We start from the raw sequence: 22,374 nt of genomic DNA on the forward strand, positions 1-22,374 counted from the left end.
TCACCAAAAAAAAGGAGAGATGAATAGCACTTGGTTATAAGTAAAAGTAGAAGAAGAAAATAAGACTTGGTGAATGGCCATAAAGACATATTCCCAACATTCCATGGGTGAGAGTAGAGAAAAATGGCTAACCAGTTAAAAATAGAACCGCCAAGTGGTTTTATTTTCAAGTAAAGAAAGGAGTACTCTTTAAAAGAAGGAAAAAAAATTCCTATATCTAAAAATAAACTTTCTCGAATTTTAGAAGTTTGACAAGAACTAATAATATCAAATGTATGAGTCTAAAAAAACTAAACAGAAAAATCAAACATTAAAATAAAAACAAAGTTCAATGAACTACATACCTGCTTTAATCTTGCAAGTTCTTTCAAAGCTCGACTCCATTGCTGCTTGTAATGTAGTTTAGACTTAGTTGCTGATTCCAACTTTCTTTCAAGTTCAACCTAATAGTAATTAAAATCATATCAAATGAAACGCTATGCCACAGTATACAATCACTGAAAGATAATATACACAAAGAGTCTGCCTAAAGAAAAGAGTTTATGTAGTATAACAAATGACATAATCTAAAACTGTTATATAATTTAGTGTAAATATTATGGCACACGAACATTTTCTTGTTTAAAATATAGCCTTATTTTTATGGTCTAACAGCCTATACACAAAGGACCTAGATTAGTATAAGCCTCCAGACAGTTACTATAAATGTGTTTAATATATGTATATTATATAAAGATCTTTTGTGTGGTTAAAAAAAATCCTTTTTTTTTTAATTAAAAAAAGCAGTTTTGTTAGCATTCCAGTTTAGCTAGCACTCTGGATTCTTAGAAACAAATTATTCCTTTGGATAAAAGCCTCTATGTGGAATTTGGTTCTATAATATAAAAGAAAATTAAGAGGGCTGGCATAGATTATTTTTATAATTGTATTTTGTAAAATCCTAGACCAGAGAAAACAGTAAGAATGTTTTATCAAAAGTCAGGTTACGAAGGAAAAGTGTAGTCAAAGGTACTTGAAGAATGCTCTAAAGTAAACACAAACTAAAAGGGAAAAATGTCTTTGACAATATGTATGGCTTTTATTTTCAATTGTTTCTCAAATATATAAAGAAAAACACTAAAATTGTTTAATAAAAAATGATTATTTTTACTTGCAGCAGGCAATCTGTTGTGCATGAAATGGAGCCAACTTGGCTATGCTTTTGGAATGTACTTTCTCAAAGTTTCAAACCACGTACCAAGCAAATTAATGAAGCCAACAGACAGTTTTACTATTTAAGTGATAATGTAAAAATGTGCCTGTTAGAGTAAAATAGTGATTTAACAAGCCAGCTTTTTAATGCAAAATAATCCAATCTTTCCCACACCACTCCCAATGTTTTTACGGAATGAAGACTCTTCACTATCCAAAAAAATCAATCTTCAGAAAATTCATCTGTAAATAATATAATGGGAAAAGCCTAATGTCAAATTCCAGTTAATATTAACTATTTTGTTACCTATATACAGACATACACATACACACCCTTATCTGAAGTGATGTATTCACTATTTTGTTATGGGTCTTTATGGTTTTCAAATTTGTAATACTTTGTATTTCAAATTAAAATTTACTCATCTATGTTGAGTAATAAAATACTGGAGAAAGCACCATAAATAATTAAAAAAAAAGATTGGGTTTTTTGGTTTGTTTCTGCTCCTTCTTTAAAATTTGCAGAATAAGACCGGTCTCTTTTGGCTTCTAAGGGGTTTACAATGAAATTTTGAATGATCATGAACTTCTTATTCTATCCTGCACTTTACTAGGAAGGGTAAGTTAATATACAAGTGCATTAAAACTCCAATAGAGTTCGATGATTGGTTCTTTTTTTTTCTGGTCTATTAAACAATTACACAGTTCTGAATATGCTATAAATCAAACAAGTGTTTATTATTAAACACCTAACACGTGTCAGATACTGTGCTAGGTGCTGGAAGATACAAATACAAAAATATGAGAGTTCCTACCCTCAAGGAACTTAGATTTTACCAGGGGAATACATGTCCACAGACAATGAAAATGAGATACAAAAAAAAAGTGGTTGGGGCCACTCACACCTGGAACAGACCTCTTAAAAAAGGTGGTACATGAGCTAAGCCTTGAAGAGGATCAGAGATTTCAAGGGGCAGAGAGGATGAGGACACATTCCAGGCATGCAAAGGCAGGGATAGAAGACAGAACATCATGTACCAGGCAAAGCAAGCAGGCCAGACTAGGCTGAATATACAGTGCATGAGCAAGAGTAATGCATACCAGTCAGGAAATGTAGGTTGTAGTCAGATTTAAAGGGTTTTGAAATGTCAAACAAAGAGTCTGTATTTTATCTTAGAGGCAACAGAGAATCACTGGAGCTCATTGAGTAGGGGAGTGATGGTCACATCTGTATTTTGGGACTATTAATTTGACAGTTAGGTGGAGGTTGGGATTGGAGTAGGGAAGGACTGAAAGCTGGGAAAGCTCGATCAGAAGTGATTTCCAATAGTCCAGGTAAGAAATGATGAGGGCCTGAATTTGGGTGGTGGATATATGAACAGAAAGAAGGGGACAGATGTAAGAGATTCAGAGAAGGCAGAACTGATGAGACTTGACAACTAATAGAATACAAATGAGGGTGAGGGAAATGGGGAGTAAATGCAAAAGAAGAGTCAAAAGTAGTTCCTAGGCTAAGAATCTGGGTGACTAGAAGATAGTGAGTATTTCCTTTGACAAAAATAAGGAAGTTACCATCTGCCTTGCTGCTGTGCCCTTAAGGGCCTCGTCCATCTGCCCTGTGGCTGAGCTCTCCTGCATGTACTGTCCTGATTTCTATTTGTGTCCCCAGGGCACTTAATGTCTAGTTTCATATCACCAACTACCCATTCAACACCTCCAAAAGGTTATCTCATAAGCATCACAAACCCAACATCCAAAAAAAGCTCATTATTTTTCCTCCCCTGAACCTTCCTCTCTTTATGACTTCTTTGCGTATGTTGAGGGGATCATCATCCTTCTTTCTAGTCACTCAGGTTCATGTCCTTAAATTCCTCCTTACCTCTTTCTTGTTCACTCCCACTCAAGTTGCCTGATGTTGCTCTCCAAAAATTATCTTGCCATCAGTCTCATTCTCTTTATCACAAAACAATTCAAGTCCTTATCACCTTTTACCTGGATAAATGCAATACCTCCTAACTGGTCTGCCATCTATAATCCACCTCCCATAAAATTTCCAAATTAATATTCCTAAAGTATAGGTGTGATCACGTCACTTTCCTTCTCAAGAAAAGCCAAAAGCTCCCTCTTGCATCTGGGATAAAAGAGAAATTTCCTCTGTCTTTAAACCCTTCACAATCTGGTTCCAGTGTACCTTTTCGCACATTATTCTTATTCACACCTTGATATTCCATTCAAATGAGATTCTTCCCCTCCCCCCTAAATTACATTGCATATACTTTGTATTTAATTTTCTATGATTGTGACATATAGTATTTCCCCAAGAGAAAAATATTCCTTGAGAGCAGGAACTGGTTTTTGTCTTTGTATATCCATCACCTAGCATAACGCTTGACACACAGTAGGAATAGATTATATCTAAGGTTCTTTTCTGCTCTAACAGTTTGTGAATCCAGCTTTATGTTTCACTATACCCTTAGCTCCAAACAAATTAGACAAGTGCCAGCACCCATTTTTTGCCTTCTGCTTCTTACATTTTCCCCTCTGCTTGAAATGTCCTTTCCCCCTTCTCTACCTGTTCAATTCTGTCCGTTTTACAATACTGAGCACAAGTGCAATGCTTCTTCAATCATAATCTCTGTTTCTCTGAACTCCTAAAGTGCTGTACCTCTCATACATCACTTCCAAATTCTAACTTTTCAAATAGTTATAACTAGACTGTCAGCCATATAAAGGCAAGGGTCGAGTTGTACTAATCTTTGTATCCCAAATAAAATATAGTACCTTGTACAAAATTGGTGTTGGATAAATATTTCTGAATAAATGAACGAATTAAAAATACCTATTTATAATAAAAAGTAAGAATTTCTAGAAGGCAGAACTTGATGTTTCCAAATGGCCTACTAGATTATATGAAATTTAAATGCTACATAAAGAAAACTGTTCCTCTGAAATTCAAGGTACCTAATAGTGTCTAGTTAGGTAAAAAGTTGTAGGATTTGAGAAAAGCTGATTACCAGTGTCACAACCTTTGCCCAGACAGCCTTCACTATTCTGCTAGTTCAGGCCTAGAAAAATATCATTATTGGAAGGAAATATACCTGATTTTAAAATATATTGATAATTCTTCATGTTTAAAAAAGAATTTCATGAAATTTAAATAAAAAAGATTGATTTTTTTTTTTAAAACTGTCCTTAACACATGGGCTTCCATTATCTGGCATTGTACACCAATACGCAGACTAGGAATAAGAAGAGAAGTGAGTCAGATGAGCACCATTCAGGTTTACTTTTTTCTTCTCCTTTTTTCCCTCACCTCCAGTAGGCTTGATGACAAACTGTGCTTTATTGGACAAGAAGTCATTCTTGAGCTGGTGGGTCATTGTGATTTTGGCTGTGAGCTGGCTTGTTTTGTTTTTCAAGAAGGAAATTAAAAGATTCTACTCTTTTATCTGAATAATAACGACCCTTGCAGGAGCAAATACAATCATCATTCCTAATTCTACCAACTACATTAGAATTAGAGGTTTAAAATGTGAGGGGAAAAAAAGTCAGTGACAGAAAGGGTACCTTAAATGTGCTTCAAGTGTTCTACATAAACTCTAGTTATTTATATTCTTATTATTCTCAGTCAGTTTTTTAATTGATAAAGAATTATATTTTTGATAACAAGGAATATGAAGCACAGATTACATAAAATCTTATTATCAAACCTGGATATAACCTGACCACTAGCTTAGTTATATAACCTATAGCACCACCTAGAGGCAAAAAATCTTGAAAACAGGCACATAAAGGACATAATAGCCGAGCCAATTAAAAGAAAATTCACAGTAACTGGAAGTCACAAAATTTTAAATCTTGATAGTGGCTCCAAATAATCCAACCCTCTCATTTTCCAGGCTAATCAACATTTGTTGAGTGCTTAATATGTATAGGATGCTATGCCTGAGACAGGTATAGATGTCCTCTGCCCTTAAGTTTACAATCTCACAAGGTTTACATAAGTGACAATGCAATCACAGGTACAATTTAAGTTACAAGGTGAAACTAAATATTCCTAAAGGTTTCAGTATCTGGTACCACCAGACCATTCTGCAAATCAGTTTCTGAATATTTTCTGAAAGGACTGGTTTTATAACATTTACATATAGGAAGGAATTTATATCTACTTATATCTTCTAACACTTTGAAGGAATCTATTACCTTTATCAGTAAACCTAAAATTGGAAGATTTTTCAAAACATTTTTAATTAGCCACAATCTGATATTTCTAGACAAGCATCTTGGAGGGGAAAGGGCCAAAGCCCAATTCGTTGTGAGTAAACATATATGTATTTTGTTAAACAAACAAACAAAAACCCTTAATCCATGAGTCAGAAGACAAAAGTTATGAGCCTATCTAGTATTACATCCCTTTCCCTGCTAGTAACATGTGCCTCTTGCCTAAATTTTAAATTCTTGTTTTCATAGATCCCTGTGGTGTCTCAGACCACTTTCTTAGCTGTAAACCCCTTCCTAGGGACAATTTTTCCTTTATTCTCATTCCTCTGTAGCTCAGTTCCCATGGTCTACCTAGCTGCTTCTGTTACTTAGGAAGACCTGAGTTCAAATCTTGCCTTAGATATTTACTCGCTGTGTGATTTTGGGCAAAGTCACTGAACCTTCTCAGTCTCAGTTTCATCCTCCGTAAAATGGGGTAAGATTACCTATTTCAGGGGGTTATTCTAAGGAACAAATGAGATAATGTATGTAAACTATTCTGCAAACCTTCAAAAACTATCAGTTATTATTATTATTGCTACTAATATCATTAAATTATGCCCTACTTTATGCTGATCAGATACCCTTACATCCTCAAGTTTTTCCCAACTTAATCCCCTACATTATCACTCTAACTGAAACCTGGCTTCCCTAAAACACAACTTTCCCCATAGTCTTCTCCAGTAGAGGCCATTCCTTCTCCCATTCCTCAGGACTTACTGGAAGAGAAGGGGCTGGCCTGATCAATGTTTCCCTCTTCTTCTCCTGGAACAACACTTAGCTAAATCTAACTTTTCAAAGTTCACATCATCCACTTATGCCACCTTCTCTACATCCCTATTATTGTCCTCTGGGACAGTCACTCACCTTCATTTACCACCTTGACAACCAGCTTACAGCTTTTACTTCCATCCTGTCATCAGGCTCAGCAACTTCAACATCAACCCTGATAATCTAACACTGAGAACTCAAGGTTTCTTAATTTCTTCAAAGTTAAAGACTTCCATCTCCATTTCACTTTTAGCACACACAGATACTTTTCCACCATCACTCAAAAATGCTATACTTCCAAATCCTAAGCTCTTGTTTAACGTTCTGTCTCCTCCATTCTTTCAGACTAAATGAACATGCTCTGTGACATTACTGATATCTCTGTCCCTTCAACCACTCCCTAATCTCCCAATCTATCAATCCCCTCTTGGTTCTTGTTTGTTCATCCAGGTTGATTCATAAACTATCTTCAATTCTGAACTCTCAGCACCATACAGTCCCTTAGCCTTTTAATATTCCACCATGTTCATGTTGCTGATCCCCAAATCATGATTACTACCACTGTCTGTTAGTTCTGTTCTTACACCTTGGTCTGTTCAGAGTAGTTAACAAAAATCATGACAACTCAGCCCACTAAACATTTCTATCATTTAATTTCTACTGGGCCCTCATTATAGCTCTGAAATGCTTTTATTCATATTAAATTTCTAGTGAATTACTCATAGAGACTATTCCGAACCTCTTCCATATGCCACAAACCCTCAATATTCCTTGATCTCAGCAAACAACCAAACCTAGTAATACACTAAGAAAATCAAGGTCATCAATCAAAAGCTCCCTTCAACTTTCCTTCCTTTTCACTTCAAAATATCTGTCACTAGACTCTCATCATTACCTCAAAGTATGCATCTTGACCCATCCATTTCTCCTTTCTTCCTGTCACAAGGGAATAGCTAATGCTTTTGATTTCCAAGGTTAACCTCTCTCTCTCTTTTTTTTTTGCAGGGGGGAAGGCAGGGCAATTGGGGCCAAGTGACTTGCCCAAGGTCACACAGCTAGTAAGTGTGTCAAGTGTCTAAGACCGGATTTGAACTCAGGTCCTCCTGACTCCAGGGCCGGTCCAGTGTTCTACTCACTGCGCCATCTAGCTGCCCCCAAGGCTAACCTCTTTTCGTGTGTGTGTGTGTGTATGTGATTAATATTATCTCCTCCTACCCACTCTGGGACTTTGGCCCATTCTTACTTACCCCTTCTCTTTGTTAAAACTCTTCCTATCCACTGGCTCCTTACCCTCCACCTTCAAATATGCTGAGATCTATCCTATCCTCTTAGAAAAAGAAGGAAGGAAGGAAGGAATGGTAAAGAAAAAGAAGAAAAGAAAATCAAATTTTTACTTAGACTCTGCTAACCCTTGGAGCTACAGTCCCTTTCCTTATCTGACAATGATGAATTTCTTAAGGGAACAGTTTATATATTCAATGCCTCACCCCACCCACTTGGGGTTACAAGTTGGCTTTGACCTTTCACCACTTCTAAAAGTTTAGAATGAACTCCTAATCAGCAACTTTAACAGTGTTTTTTTTTTCCAGTTGTCCTCCAGCATTTAACAATTCTTAGAGCTAATTGAAACTTTTTTTAAGAACTACAGAGTAATAGTGAGAGTTCAAGTCAGGTCAAATTACATTCTATACTGCATCATATTTGTTTTTGTGCAGTGTCATAAATTATTTTGTTATAATTATGGTAAAATTTTGTTTTTTCATCTTTGTATCCCTATTATGATCACAGTGCTTTGTATATAAAATATGTATTACATATAAGTTACATTGAATGGAAATTGTAAAGGACTCAGCAGCCCACTTTCATGACTCTCTCCAAAAAATTTTAAGTCTCAGACCATGAGTAGAAAGAATGTATGATCTTTTGTGTTATAAATGCTACACCTATTTGATGGGTAAAAAAGACACTTAAAATATCTAAAGTTGTTAAATCATAACTCAAACAAGCAAGTTTAATTTACAGCATAATTGGGGTAAATCAGAGAATTCAGAGTCAAGTATATAAAATTCCCAATGTCTTAAGGTCCTGAATGTGTAACTTCAAAAGCAATCTTCTCACATAGTAAGATATTCCACTGAAATGGTGCCAGTGTGGTACAGTAGAAAGCATGCTGCATTTGCAGCCAAAGGACAGCAGCTTCAGTCCCACCTCTCCGGGCTTTGGTTTCCTCATTGTTAAAATGAGAAGGTTTGCACTAGACAGCTCCTAACTTCCCGTCCAGCTCTAGATGTGTGTTCCTGTCATTAGCATGTATAAATTATTTACTGACGAGCATTCTTCAACTAGCTTAACTATTCCCAGTGTTCTAGTAGTAAGTTAACTAAGGTACCTTTTCCAATGTGAGAAGATTTATTTCTGACTGCAGACGGATTTCTGGCTTGTTATTTTGTTGATCCTTGAAATGCTGGAATTCTTTTTCCAAAGTTTTATATTTAATTTCAGCATCATAAAGCTATGGTAAAAAGATAACAACAAAAGAATCTCAAAGAATAAAGTGCACTTAGTTTAATAATAACATACAGGTAAAATATTACAAAACTCAGATCAGCCACAGCTTATTTCAATTTGGTAAATGAACCTCCTTTTAAAAGCAGACGCAAAAAACTTTTTCAACTATAGTGCTTCTTGGAAAAAGTGTTGAGATAATTTTCAGTTAAGTTTTAGAATTTTAAAAATTCACAATTAACAAGACCTAGCATTGACATCTTCTTTAGATTTCTTGATTTAATAGAATATACTTATTAGAGATATACTAGATTTCTTCATGGGCATGAAACAGAAAATTCCGTGGTGTTATAATTTTTATGAATTTGATGGCAATAAAAACTAGATAAGACAATAAAACAAATATATCAAAAGATGACATAAATCTGTAAATTATGAAAATTGCTAGGTCAGGTGAAGAGAGTGATGGATTTGGAGACACAAAAATTTGACCTGAATCTTGTCTCTAATACTTAACCAGCTGTGTGACCACAAGCAAGTCTCGATCTTTCAGAACCAGTTTCCTCATTTGTAAAATGGGGATAATAGATGTAGTTGTCTATCTTATGAAGCAGTTATGAGGAACAGATGAAACAATATTTATAAGGTACTCTGTAAACCTAAAAGTGCTATAACATGTCAGCGATTATTGTTAGTATCAAAAATAATAAAGATCTAAAACATTATATAAAATAACCTTCCTCAGAACACACAAAATATAAAGTTAGAAAAAAGAAAATTTGCAATTTAATAATTTTTTGGTAAGCACTAATAAGAAATAGAAAAGATATATTCTTAATTAATCTATGGACATATCAAATATGTCATTAATTAAACCAATGGTAAAGTCTCTAAGCCTTTACACTCCGTTGTGTTTGAAACAGAAAATATCTAACCAATGTGGAACTAATATAGAAACTTTAAAGAAAATTTGAGAAGATTAGATTTTACTTTATGCCCAAGTTAGAAACATCTCTAACTAAATAGTATACTAATAAAGCCTTTATGTAGTTTCATTGAGGAACAAGGTGAATTTTCCAAATTAGCCTTTTAAGCTACGTTTCTGATACTCTGACATATTTAAAATTTCTTCAGTCTAGATACTTTCACCTTAAATGCAGGTCAAAAACCTTCCACATCTCCTCATCCTCAATAGTTCTTTTCTATAAATCCTTCTGGAAGGCTTCTTTGATTCACTCTATAGTTTTTGGGTACCTTTACAATACTCAGATTGTTATCCCCTCAATCTCCTTATGACTGGCCAAACTTCTTTTCTAGTTGTACATGTATTTAATGATGATGTCTTTCAGAGCACTTCTCTTGCTACTAATATGCTATAGTATTACTCTGCTCACAGTGTAAAATAAATTTAAATATTTTTGTGAAAACCTGAAATATCTTAAATACCTAAGCATTTTCTTAAATTGAATGAAATAAACATGATTTAACCTTTTATTAATGACTAAAGCTCAGGTATTATCATTACAATTATCAATTATTATACTATACTGTTAGGCCACTTACTATACTATAGTGTTCCACAGTGGCATCTCCAGGGGCTACAGAGGTGTATCATGAGGTTTTCACAAAATAACCCCAGAAGGCCTGAGTATTCGGGTGTGCTTTTTATGTTTTCCCTAATTGTCAGGCTGCCATTACTATTTATTGACTTAACTTTAAAAAGTCTCTTTCCCAACAATAAAGCCTATCTCAATTGTATACAAAATAAAAAATGAACAGGCCAAGTAAAGTCTTCAATTACAAGTAAAGTAAATACGCTTTGATATTTTGGCCTCTCAAAGGCCTTTTTTGCTTACTTCTATGTTCCTTGTTACATTCTAGATGACAAAAATTGCCACAAGTGTGATATTCAAATAAATGGAAATGTTTCTGAAATGAATTTTCCACTAAAGAACCAAAACATTTCAGTATGGGTTTAGAGTAGAGGAAGGTGAGGGACGTAAACTTAGTATATATAGTTTTGTAAGAAAATAAAATAAAAACATAAAATGGTAAAATATTCATACCAGCAACAGTTGCATAGTATTTCAGCTTTAATCTACCTAAAGAAGATCAAAATCAGTTGACTTGTCATTTAAAAAAATTTTCTAATGGTCAAAGCAAATCCCTTCACAATTTAAGAAGACAAAGACTACAAAAAAATACAATACTGAAGACTTCAGATTTTAAAAAGAAACTTCAAAAAATATACATTAACAATCCAAATTCAAAAGAAAACTCATGTCTCATTTGTTTTTACTAGTATTTGTTTAAAATTCTATTTCATGTTTCAAAAATTCAGAGTTATCTATTAAATACATACTATGCTAGAATATTTTTCAAATTAAAAGCATTAGATGTTTTTCCTACCATATGGAACTGGTCAGACTAAGTTTTATACAAAGAGCTATGAAGAAATGAAAAATAAAACCTACCATATGCAAGCCATCTTTACCTTGCAACTTCAAAAAGCAAGTGTAAATTAAAGAAGTAACTATGAATCACAATGATGAATGAATACTATAAAACAAAATCACTTTTAATTGAATTTTCCCCCATCCATTTATTATTCTCCCAAAAAGGAAATAAACTTTCTCAACAAATAAAAAACAGTGATGACAACATCTGACATTCTTATCACACTGCAGACAACATCACACACGTTATTTCATTTGAGCTTCATGATATTTTGAGATAAAGAGAACAGGTATCATCATTATTATTATTCTCACTGTAAAGATGAGGAAACTGAAGGTTCCCAAAGATTAAGTGACCTGACCAGGGTTACCATCAGAGGTGGGATATAAACTCAAATTTAACACTGTATCTGCTGCATTAGTGGTGTCAAATTCCAAAAGAAATGGTCCCTGAAGGCCACATTATCGACTTAGAAAACCACACATTAGCATTATCTATGCTCTCTTGTTAAACATTCCCAATTCCATTTGATGGGTTCACGGCACAGTTTGCCAATGTTTTCTAACCTGTTGCTGGAGTCGCTGCTTTTCTCCTTCCAATTGCTTCATCTTTGATGTCTCCAACTCCACCTGATGAGCACACTCCTCTTTGATTCTCCGGATAGAATCCTGAAGTTCTTGAAGGTTTCTTTCATGGTCTAAGTGCAGCTCTTTCTTCTTTCTTTGTAGCTTAAAATAAATATATCTTTATGAACAAGTGTAAAATTTTGAATGGATAAGCAACCTAAATATTAAAATTTACACTATAAAAAATGAGAATGGAAGGTCATATTTTTACATTGTTAGAGACATTGATTTATTATCAAACATGGAATAAAGGAGATTATAAAAGATAAAGCACAATTATGATTATATAAAAACTAAATTATATAAACACTAGAATGAGGAAATACATATTAAAATAATGGTCAAAAGATATGAAAAACTTTTCAAAAGAAGAAATTGCTAACTACAAATAATCATCTAAAAATTGCTCAAAATCAATATCAGAAGAATGCATATTAAAGCAGCCTTTATGGATATTAACTCAGATACCCATCAAATTGGCAAATACTATAAAAGATGGAAAAATTTATTAGTGTAATAAAGAGGTTCTCAAAGTTATTTGGCCTACTGACCCCTTTAAAAAAGTTACTCAGCACCCCTCCCCCCAAAATCTATTTTCTTTAACCCTTTAGTGGTTTTTAAAAATTCTGCATCATTTCAAAAAGATATAATTTTTTTAAATGACTCATTTAAAATTCAATAATTTATTGTAAATTTGAGAGGTTTTTTTTCCTGCACTGAAATTTTGATGATGCAATATTACATCATGTAACCATATAGTATCATATTATAAACAAGTCATCACACACACATATTTCTGCTGATGCTTGCTGGACTTCCCAACAATGTGTGACATGTTCACAAGCCAACACTTACTCATTAACACCTATCAGCAGACTTGACCAATGATCAGTTATAACTTGCATTTTGTGTGTTTATTTGGAAAATATTATAATCACTATGACTTTAACTCTGTTATACAACAGATGATGAAACATGTATTAATGGTTCTTCAAAATTTCCTTCCCTTCTCTTCTCTCCTCATGCTTCCACTGCCCCCTTAATTTTATTCAATGTCCGCCTATTGTACCCAAGGCTACTACCACCCTCCTGGATCATTCCAGTGCATCACCCCACTCCGGGTTGGTCGTATTGCCCACTTTGGAAACCTCTGGAATACTTTGCTGGTATGACTGTGGACTAACCTAACCATTTTGGAAGACTATTTGGAACTACCTGTACATGAACAGTTAATAAACTTTTGACCCAGTGACTGCACTCAAGGATTTATGTTTCAAGGATTTTAAAGACAGTGAGACCAATATGTATAAAAATATTCATAACAACATTATTTGTAATAACAAAAAAACTGGAAACAAAATAAGTGACGAATAATTGCAGGATTGAGGAACAAGCTACTCACCATGTCAAATGATTGTAATAAGATTATTTTGCAGTAAAGAATAACAGATTTAAAGATTACATAGAAACCTGGGAACAATTACATGAAGTGATGCAGAATGAAGAAAGGAAAGCCAGAGTAACAACATATACAATGATTACTATGATACATTTAAAAGATGACAAAGTACTGTTCTGGTCTCCCCAACTGCTAGTCTTCCCCTCTAAGGGAGCCTTCTACCAACTATATCCTGTGTGCACTTCTTGTCTCCCACGTTAGAAAGTAAGCTTCTTGAGGGCAAGCTCTGCTTTTGCTTTATTCTTTGTGTCCCTAATGAAAGGCACAGTGCCTGGCACACACTAATCATGATTGATGAATTATCACCATGCCTCTATACAAGTCACTGATAAAATGTTTAAAAAGAACCAGGCAACACATTCACAGAAGCACAGCACTTCTGAGCTAGAAGGGACCTCAGTAGACATCTAATAGAACCCATTACAGAAAGGAATATCCATTATAACATTCCCAACAAGTCACAAATAGATGGCCCTTTCCTTTGATAATGCTAGCCTCTTTATATATGTGCTTGAATGTATCTTCCACCATCTCTAAAAGAATATGACTTCAATCATTCCCTATCCTATCCACCCAATTTTCCACCTCTCCCTCTACAATGGTTCCTTCCCTACTTCCTTCAAACATGCCTCAGATCACACCATTCTTAAATAACTTTGCTAGATCCTACCATCCCCTTAAGCTATGATTCTCAATTTCTTAGCCAAAGTCCTAGAAAATGCTATCTACACTCATTACCTTACTTCCCTTAATCCTTCTGCATTTTGGTTTCCAGTCTCATCACTTTTCTCTTTCTACCTGTCTGATTTTTCCTTCTCAGTTCTGGAGCGTCATCCATGTTAGAATTCCTAATTATGAGCATTAAACAAAGCTCTGTCTTAGTCCTCTTCTCTCTACACTCCCTCTCTTGGTGAGCCCATCAGTTTCCATGAACTTAATAATCATCATCTCTGCACATTATTCACAGATCTATATGTTCAGCCTTAGTCTCTTCCTTGAGCTCCAGTCCCACATCACCAACTGTCTGACTGCTGGACACGCAAAGTGAATTTTCCCAGAGCCATCTCAAACTCAACATGTCTAAAAGAGAACTCAATCCATCGACAAGTACTAATTAAGTCCGTATTAGGTGTGGACACTTTTTTAGGTGCTTAGGATACAAATATAATTAATGAAATAAACCCTACTTGCCAGGAGTTTACATTCTAATGTGGTTATGATAAGTTATACCAATGCAAGGTGTTACCTTTTCTGTGACTTACAATCTTATAGAGTTGCCTAGAGCACTAAAAAGTTAAGTGACTTGCTCAGGATCACACAGCCATAGCCAGTATGTATCTGAGGTGGGACTTGCCTCTTATATCAATAGATACAAAAGAGGATAAATAAAAAATAAAATGTATTCTCTTTTGCCTGCTCCCCTACAATGACTCACTCCTCTTCCTCCTAGGTTCCTCAGGTTCGCAACCTAGGGGTTATCTTGGACACCTGCCTATTTCACACACTCCCTGCCCCCCACCAATATCCAATCTGTTGCTAAGGCCTTTGCATCATCTCTTGAACATACCTTCTTCCCTCCTCTGACACTGTCACCACTATAGTGCAAGCTCTTATCACGTCATGCCTGAACTACTGCAATAGCCTGCTAGTAAGTCTGACTGCAGCTAGGTGGTGCAGTGGATAGAGTGCCAGGCCTGGAGTCAGGAAGACTCATCTTCCTGAGGTCAAATCTACCCTCAGACACTTATTAGATGTATGACCCTGGGTAAGTCATTTAACCCGGTTTGCCTCAGCTTTCTCATGTATAAAATGAGCTGGAGAAGGAAATGGCAAAAAGACTCTAGTATCTTTGACAAAAAAAACCCAAATGGTGTCATGAAGAATTGGAAATGACTGAAATGACTGAACAACAAGTCTGACTGCCTCAGTACAATCCATTTTCCATTCAGCCACCAAAGGGATTTTCCTAAAACACAGGTCTGACTAAGTCATTCCTCTACTCAATCAACTCTGGTGGCCCCTCTCACCTCCAGGATCAAACACAAAATGCTCTGTTTGGCATTCATAACCTAGCCTACCTCTTACCTCCAATCTTCTTATTCCTTATTCTCTGACATGTACTCTCCAATCCAGTGACACTGGTCTTTTGAGTGTTCCATGAACAAGACACTCCATCTCTTGGCTCTGCGCATTTCTTTGACTGTTACCTTGACTGGAATGTTCTCCTTCCTCATCTCCTACTGAACCCCCTGGCTTCCTTTAGGTCTCAAATAAAATCCCCTTCCCTCCATTAATTACTTACTGTTTATCTTGTATATAGTTTGTTTTGTTTATATATTTGTTTGCATGTTGTCTCCCTCATTAGAGTGTACGATTCTTAAGGTCAGAGGTTGTTATCTCCCTCTTTTTGCATCCCCAGTGCATAGCATAGTGCCTGGCACACAGTAGGCGCTTAATAAATGTTTACTGATTACTTATTACCTGTCAGTTGTCAACATATCTTGGATATAAAACTCTTATTTAAGAAATCTGATACAAAACTATTTTTCACCATTTGACTATTTCTCTTCTTAACCAAGACACACTAATTTTGTTTGTGCAAAAGCTTTTCTATTTCATGTAATCAAAATTATCAATTGTATTTTTTTAAACTGCCTCTATCCCTTGTTTGGTTAAGAATTTATTTTCTCATAGTTTATGATCTTCTCTTTTTTAATATTTAATATTAGGTAATTTTGAATTTATTGTGGAATATAGTTTTATTGCTGTTTAAAAACTAATTTCTTAGATTGCTTTCTAGTAGTTTTTATCAAATAGGGAGTTAGGTAATTTGTGTTTTCAGGTTTATAAGACAGTGGGTTATTGAAGTTCATTGTTTCTGATTCTCCCTTATGTACTGTGTTCAAATGATGTATTTCTCTATTACTTTTTAACTAATACCAAGTGGTTTTGACGATTGCTGCTTTAGAATATAGCTTGAGCACTGGAAGTGCTGTCCTTCCTTCATCCCTACCTCCTTTTCATTATTCCCCATTACATTCTAGGTATTTTGTTTCTTTAAATGAATTTTGTTATTATTTTATTGAGTTTTGTAAAGCTGTTAGTATGATTCAGATGGCATTAAAATTATAAATTAACTTTGGTAGTATTGTCATTTTAAATTACATTGCTATGGACCAGACATGAGCACTTGATTATTCCTTCAGCTACTTAAGTTGCTTTCTATCTATGTTTAAGGAACAGTTTCTAATTGACTCTACAGATGTATTTTGTGTATTCTGGTAAATGATTCTCAAATATTTTATGTATTTTACAGTTATGTGGGATGGAATTTCCCTTTCTATTACTGACTCTTGGATTTTGTTATAATTATATAGTAACTGTGGATTTTTATGAGTTTATTTTGTAGACTACAACTTTATTAAAGCTATCATTTCAACGAGTATCTTTGCAGATTTGCTTGGAGTTTTTAAGTAAATTATCGCATCATTAGCAAATAGGGAGATTTATCTGTTTTTGCCTATCTTAATGCCTTTAATTTCTTTTGTGTTATTGTTATTGCTAACACTTACAGAACCACATCCAATAATAGTGGGGAGAGTGCGCATTCTTATCTTTACTCCTGTTATTTAATGGGAAAGCTTCTAGGGATCCTTCATTTCATATGATGTTTGCTTTTGGTTTTTAAAATATTAAAAAAGTTCCTTCTATGACTATACTTTGTAGGGTTTTTAGTATAAAGGAATGCTTATTTTGTCAAAGGCATTTTGTTATGTAGTCTTGGATAATTTTGTTTTTAACATGATAAACTATGTTGCTTTTCTAATACTGAAAACATCTTTACATTCCTAGCATAAAACCAACTTTGTAATAATAAATGATTTCTAGGATGAACTTCTATAGTCTGTTATTTCATGTTGAGTTTTTTTAAACATTCTTTAATCATATTGGTCTATAGCTCTCCTGTGCTTTATTCTTCTCTGAATTAGATCTTCAGACTATATTGGTCTGATAAAAGTAGTCTGGTAGAGTGCTTTCTTCTTCAGTTTTTGAGAATAACTTGTGCAGTGCTGGTATTTTCTTTAAAAATTTGAAAGAATTCTGTGAAGCCATCAGAATCAGGAATTTTTTTTCTTTATAGCTAATTCTATTCTCTTTTTCTGAGATTGAGTGTTTTATATTTTTGAAGGTATTCTATTTGTGTGTGTGTGTGTTCTCAAGTTTTGTTAGCATATAACTGTACACAATAAGTCCTGATACTTTTATTTCTTCTGGTATTGTGATTTTATCTTGTTCCTTTGCTTTTCTGTTGGTGCGATTTTTCTGCCCTCTTCTTTTTAATCTTGGTAGCTAAAGGCTTATCAATTTTGTTAGTTTTTTTTACAAAGAAACAACTGTTACTTTTATCATTATTATAGTCTTTTTATTTAGCTACTTATCTTTTTCTCCTCTAATTTTCAATACCTCTTTTGGGTTTAATTTGGGTTTGCTTTCGTTGGCTTTTAAGGTTTTTAAAATGCATATTCAGCTCATTAATCCTCTTTTCTATTTTGTTAATGTATGTCTTTAAGGATTTAATTTTTCCCCCAAGTGCTGCCTTAGTTGCATCCCAGATATTTTGTTATACTCTTTCTTCATTATCATCAGTGCTGCTCTGGTCCTGTCTCCTGCTGAGATTGAGGCTCAGGGTTGATCTTACAATGGTTGTTAGTTCGAACTTCTCACCTACTATGGGACCTAGCTGCTTGTCAGCTTAGCCTTCTACCTATCTTAGCTTACCTCTGCTAAGAGATTATACAGGATTCTAGCTGCCCTTTTTTTATAATTAAATTTTTTTTTATAGTTTTGGATTAGAAGGAGGAGTCTATAGTTGATTCTGTTTGGTTTTTAACACTGTTCCTTCTGGTAGGTTTTTCTCTGGGTGTTTCTGGAGGATCTAGCTTCCTCTAGGATGTAATACACTACCATCTTCCCACAATCCAGAGGATATCTATATTATAAAACCACATTCATCCCTTTCCCCTCACTGGAAGTATCACTGCTCTCACGAAACTGGTTTTTTGACCTCTAGAATGAACAGTAATAAAGATTCCATTATGGATCATAAATCCAAATACATTTCATTTTATTCTATATAATATACCATAAAGCTTCATGGTAATATAAAGCATATGTTAAAAATCATAAAAAAGTTCTTAATATTCAAAGAGTTAACCTTGTTTAACAATGTTCTTGTTATTAAGGTCCACCATGGCATAAATATCAATGTTTCAGAAAGGTATTCTCCTCCTTGGACTGGAAAATGCCTGTCTTTTGGCCAAGTCTTATTGTCACCCCTAAAAAGTCCCCTTTGAAAAAACAAAGCAAGACCAAGGCTGAATATTAGGATCTGTGATAATAGCAGAAGGATTTTTTTTGAATACGTATTTATGTATTGAACAGATGGATCTAAAGAACTGGTTCCTGAAATTTTTTTGGATAAAAACAAGAGTCCAATAAAATAAATAAAACAGCAAACGTATGAGGCAACTTCTCAGAATCAAAACATCTACTAGGTTTCCGGAAGCTAAATAGGTTTAAAATATGCTGTTTGGCTAAAATTTACAAGCCTAATTTAATTATGCAGTGTTAAGCAACCTGAAGGCAGAGACTGACTTTTGCCCCTTTCTGTATCCCAAGAGCTTAGCACAGTGGCTGGTATATAATGAGTACTTAATAAATGCTTACTGAATGACTGATAAGTAAGGTAATGACTCAGCATTGGTCTCAAACAGCTTAGTCTAGAAACAACTTTAGTGGGGCCAACAGAAAAACAAAAATCTCCCATAGTTGACATTGTTGGATATAATCGATGCTAGAAGGCTAGAAATATAGACTTGCACCAAGAAGCAATACGGGAAATGAACTGGGAGGCATGAGAGAAGATGTGACTTCCACTTAGGCTTTATGTTCTGTTCTCTCTTGAATGTGTCGCTGGCCTCCCTTACTCAAGAAGAGATGAGAATAAGATAGGAATCACCATGTCTTGGCTAGCAGCAGTATTAACATCTGCCCAGAACCAACATACTTGTTCTATCCTGAGAAGTCAATTAGGAAAAACTTTCATCCTTCAATAGTTGTTTTCATTTTGTCACTTTCCTTTTCAGAACCTGAAAATGGAATCTAATTGCCTGACAAATTAAAAACTACTAATCATGTACTTCAGAGATCTTCACTTCTATTATTTCCTACCTCATTATTCTCTACAAAGTAAACCATGCTTGAATTCTTTTTTGCCATTCTCTAAAACTTCATATCCATTACTTTTTCCATCTCAAATATTTATCTCTTCAAACTATGCTTTAATACTTTGTGTAAGATATGCATGAAACAGACACATATTCACCCATTTTCATTCCAGTTACTCTAGCAACTATGTTAACATTTGTAAACAGTACAAATGGTTAATATTTAAAACAAAATATAAACATTGTAGCCTACATATATTTCCCTTTTAAATTATCTCAAGTCCCCAACATGATCAGAGAGGAAAGTGAAACAGGAAAATCAAGTAGATAATCTGCCTAATGTGGGAAAAATGGGTCACCTTGTTACTATTCATCTGAGGACAAAAACATCAATCCAGTATTTTATTTTAAAAAATTAGTTAAAAAAAAGCATAGAATGATTTTGTCTTTCACTCTCCATACTTTGAAATGGACACATCTATTTGGAAACATCTATTGTGTGGATTTCAGGGAATGTGCCTGCATTTTGAGACTGTGCACCTTTTGGTGCACAGGCAGCAGGAGCCTATTTTCTTTCTGGTGAATGAGGTAGAGAGAAGTTGAAATGAACTTTTTTTCCTCACACAAGTCAAACTCTTCCCAAATTATTTTGAAAACAACTGAAGCAAAGATCTAAATCTAGCTACATCAGGTATCCCCCTCAGTTTGTATTCTTCTTACTTTTCCTCAAGGTTTTTGCAGGTTCAATACACTCATTTTCCAGAAGCCGCCTTGAAGTTCATAGTCCCGCTGTCTTACAGATAATTTGTAATGCTGCTACATTCGTGTGCTAGAGACTAGAGACCGTAATCAGGAGGCTGCTGTCTCTCTTTAATAAGAGATAATGATGGTTTTTAACTGTTCACCACAAGAATAAACAGGTCTATAAGATCACTTTAGATCTTTGCTCTCTTCAGCTCTCTCTAAAGGGGCATACAAGATGGCGGCTCTTACTGCCTTCTTGTTTCCATGAATTTCCTTGTTTAGTGAAAGATAATTTGGGAAAAAAAACCTGAAACATAAATTGCTTCACATTTAACCTGTAATTTCCTCTTTTCAACCTCCCTCATCTATTAACTCTTCCTTATTCCATTAAAAAAATGCTTCTATTGGAATTGTAAGGGAAAGATTACTGATTCATACTGAAAATAACTTTTTCACCTATTTCTTATCACTAAACATAGAAAATATATTTTGAATGTGTAAGTAACAATTTTGTTCCTATTCTTAGAAATCCAGATTACAAAGAAATATGCTATAAGCACTGATACATGCTCTTTTAAATTAAATATATATACATATATGGTATACCTCTGATTCTGCATGGGAAAGCTGTTGTTCACGCTTTTCTAAGTCATTTAAAGTTTTCTGAAGTTTTTCTTCCAAAATAGTGTATTCTGCTACCTGAAAATTATATTTAAAAAGATAGTATGTTATTTTCCTAAGAAACTTTAAAGATGCATTTTATTATAAGCTTTTAGAATCACAGAAAATCAAACCTGGAAGAGAAATATCAGAGAATAGAAACAATCTACTTTCTTGACGCTTTTAGATTTAAAAAAACTCAAAAAATGGTGAAAAAAGATACACAGTTACAAATATGCTTACAATAGCTAAGGATCAGTTCATAAATAACTTTATCACCTTTTTCTTTACTAATGATTCTCTTTCTCTGTCCCTTTTCTTCCATTCTTCTGCAAGAGCTTGCATGTGAGCTAGTTCCCTCTTTTTCAGCTATTGAAAACAAAGAGTACAGTCAGGAAAAAAATGTAAACAAAAACCACCTTGAATAAAAGCAGGTAGTTCTATTTAAGCTAAATAGCGAACATTTACCTTCCAAAAGATTTCTTTAAGCTTTCTAATTCAAACTTTTTTAAAAATGTGGTAAACTATGCAAATGTTTCTATATGTATCATTCAATAGAGTACAGGGCCTCTTATTTTTGAATATAGAATGTTAGCGCTATAAAGAAACTTACTTTAAGGCAGATCATCCTAAATTCTTAGCAGTCCTCTGAAAGAGGCCTAGAAATTTAAGGAAACTAATCCTAATACAATTTCCTCAGCCTTATTTTCTAGGTCCTGAAGTAGCCCTGGAAATCTTGAGGTGGAACAGGTGGGAGGGAGCCCTCACAACTGATTTGTGTTCCTCATAGATAGAAACTATTTTTCATTTTAGTTTCTGTGTCCCCAGAGCCTAGCCCAGTTCTGTGCACATAGTAGGGACTAAACAGATGTTTGCTGAATTGATTCACATTTTTCACTGTCATTTTAAAAGCCATAAAACATTCTGTTACGAGAAAGGAAAATATAAGGCCCCAGTGGGATATATTAATGCCGGTTAAATAAAAACAAAGCAAAGAAGACTGGACCACAAAACAGGGTAATCAGTGCAACTGCACAAATATTCAGATCCTATGGAATCAGTAAGAACTACCAAGGAAATGAGGTCTAACTGTATGATGTACACTCAAATGGATCTGTGCCCTAATTGTTTTGGGTATTTGCATCAGGGATACAGAATACCATCCTGGAACTCCTGAAAATTTTCTCTGAAAGATTCACCATAAAGCAGTCTAGCCTATACACTGAAGGCCTTCCTTGCTTTTTTCCACCAGTCAGTGGGATATTCTGGCTGTCCACTTGTCATTTCCTCATTCTTGCCAGATAGCCTGTCCATTTTCTCTTATGTCTTTCAATTCCTTAATAACATCCTTTACTCTTGTTTTTATCAGTTTATCCTTAAGTTATAGCATACACTTGCCCTACATGGACCTCACACATGTCCTCTGTGTGGATCTCATCTTTAATTTTTTGGAAACAGTGGTGTTCTATGACTC

The 22,374-nt window shown here is 34.5% G+C and overlaps 1 protein-coding gene across 2 annotated transcripts in view; it reads right to left on the bottom strand.

The window, feature by feature from the left end:
* Positions 1–22,374, bottom strand: part of CEP120 (centrosomal protein 120) — a 107,407-nt gene that overhangs the window by 14,043 nt on the left and 70,990 nt on the right. For both annotated transcript variants that reach the window (XM_036740881.1, XM_036740882.1), the window contains 5 exons: positions 21,180–21,269; positions 20,847–20,939; positions 11,751–11,912; positions 8,612–8,734; positions 345–443 (listed from right to left, as the gene is read on the bottom strand). In XM_036740881.1, coding sequence (XP_036596776.1) covers positions 345–443; positions 8,612–8,734; positions 11,751–11,912; positions 20,847–20,939; positions 21,180–21,269 — 567 coding nt within the window. The remainder of the gene's footprint in view (positions 1–344; positions 444–8,611; positions 8,735–11,750; positions 11,913–20,846; positions 20,940–21,179; positions 21,270–22,374) is intronic.

This window comes from Trichosurus vulpecula, chromosome 1, assembly GCF_011100635.1.
Source record: "Trichosurus vulpecula isolate mTriVul1 chromosome 1, mTriVul1.pri, whole genome shotgun sequence".
Lineage (NCBI taxonomy): Eukaryota > Metazoa > Chordata > Mammalia > Diprotodontia > Phalangeridae > Trichosurus > Trichosurus vulpecula.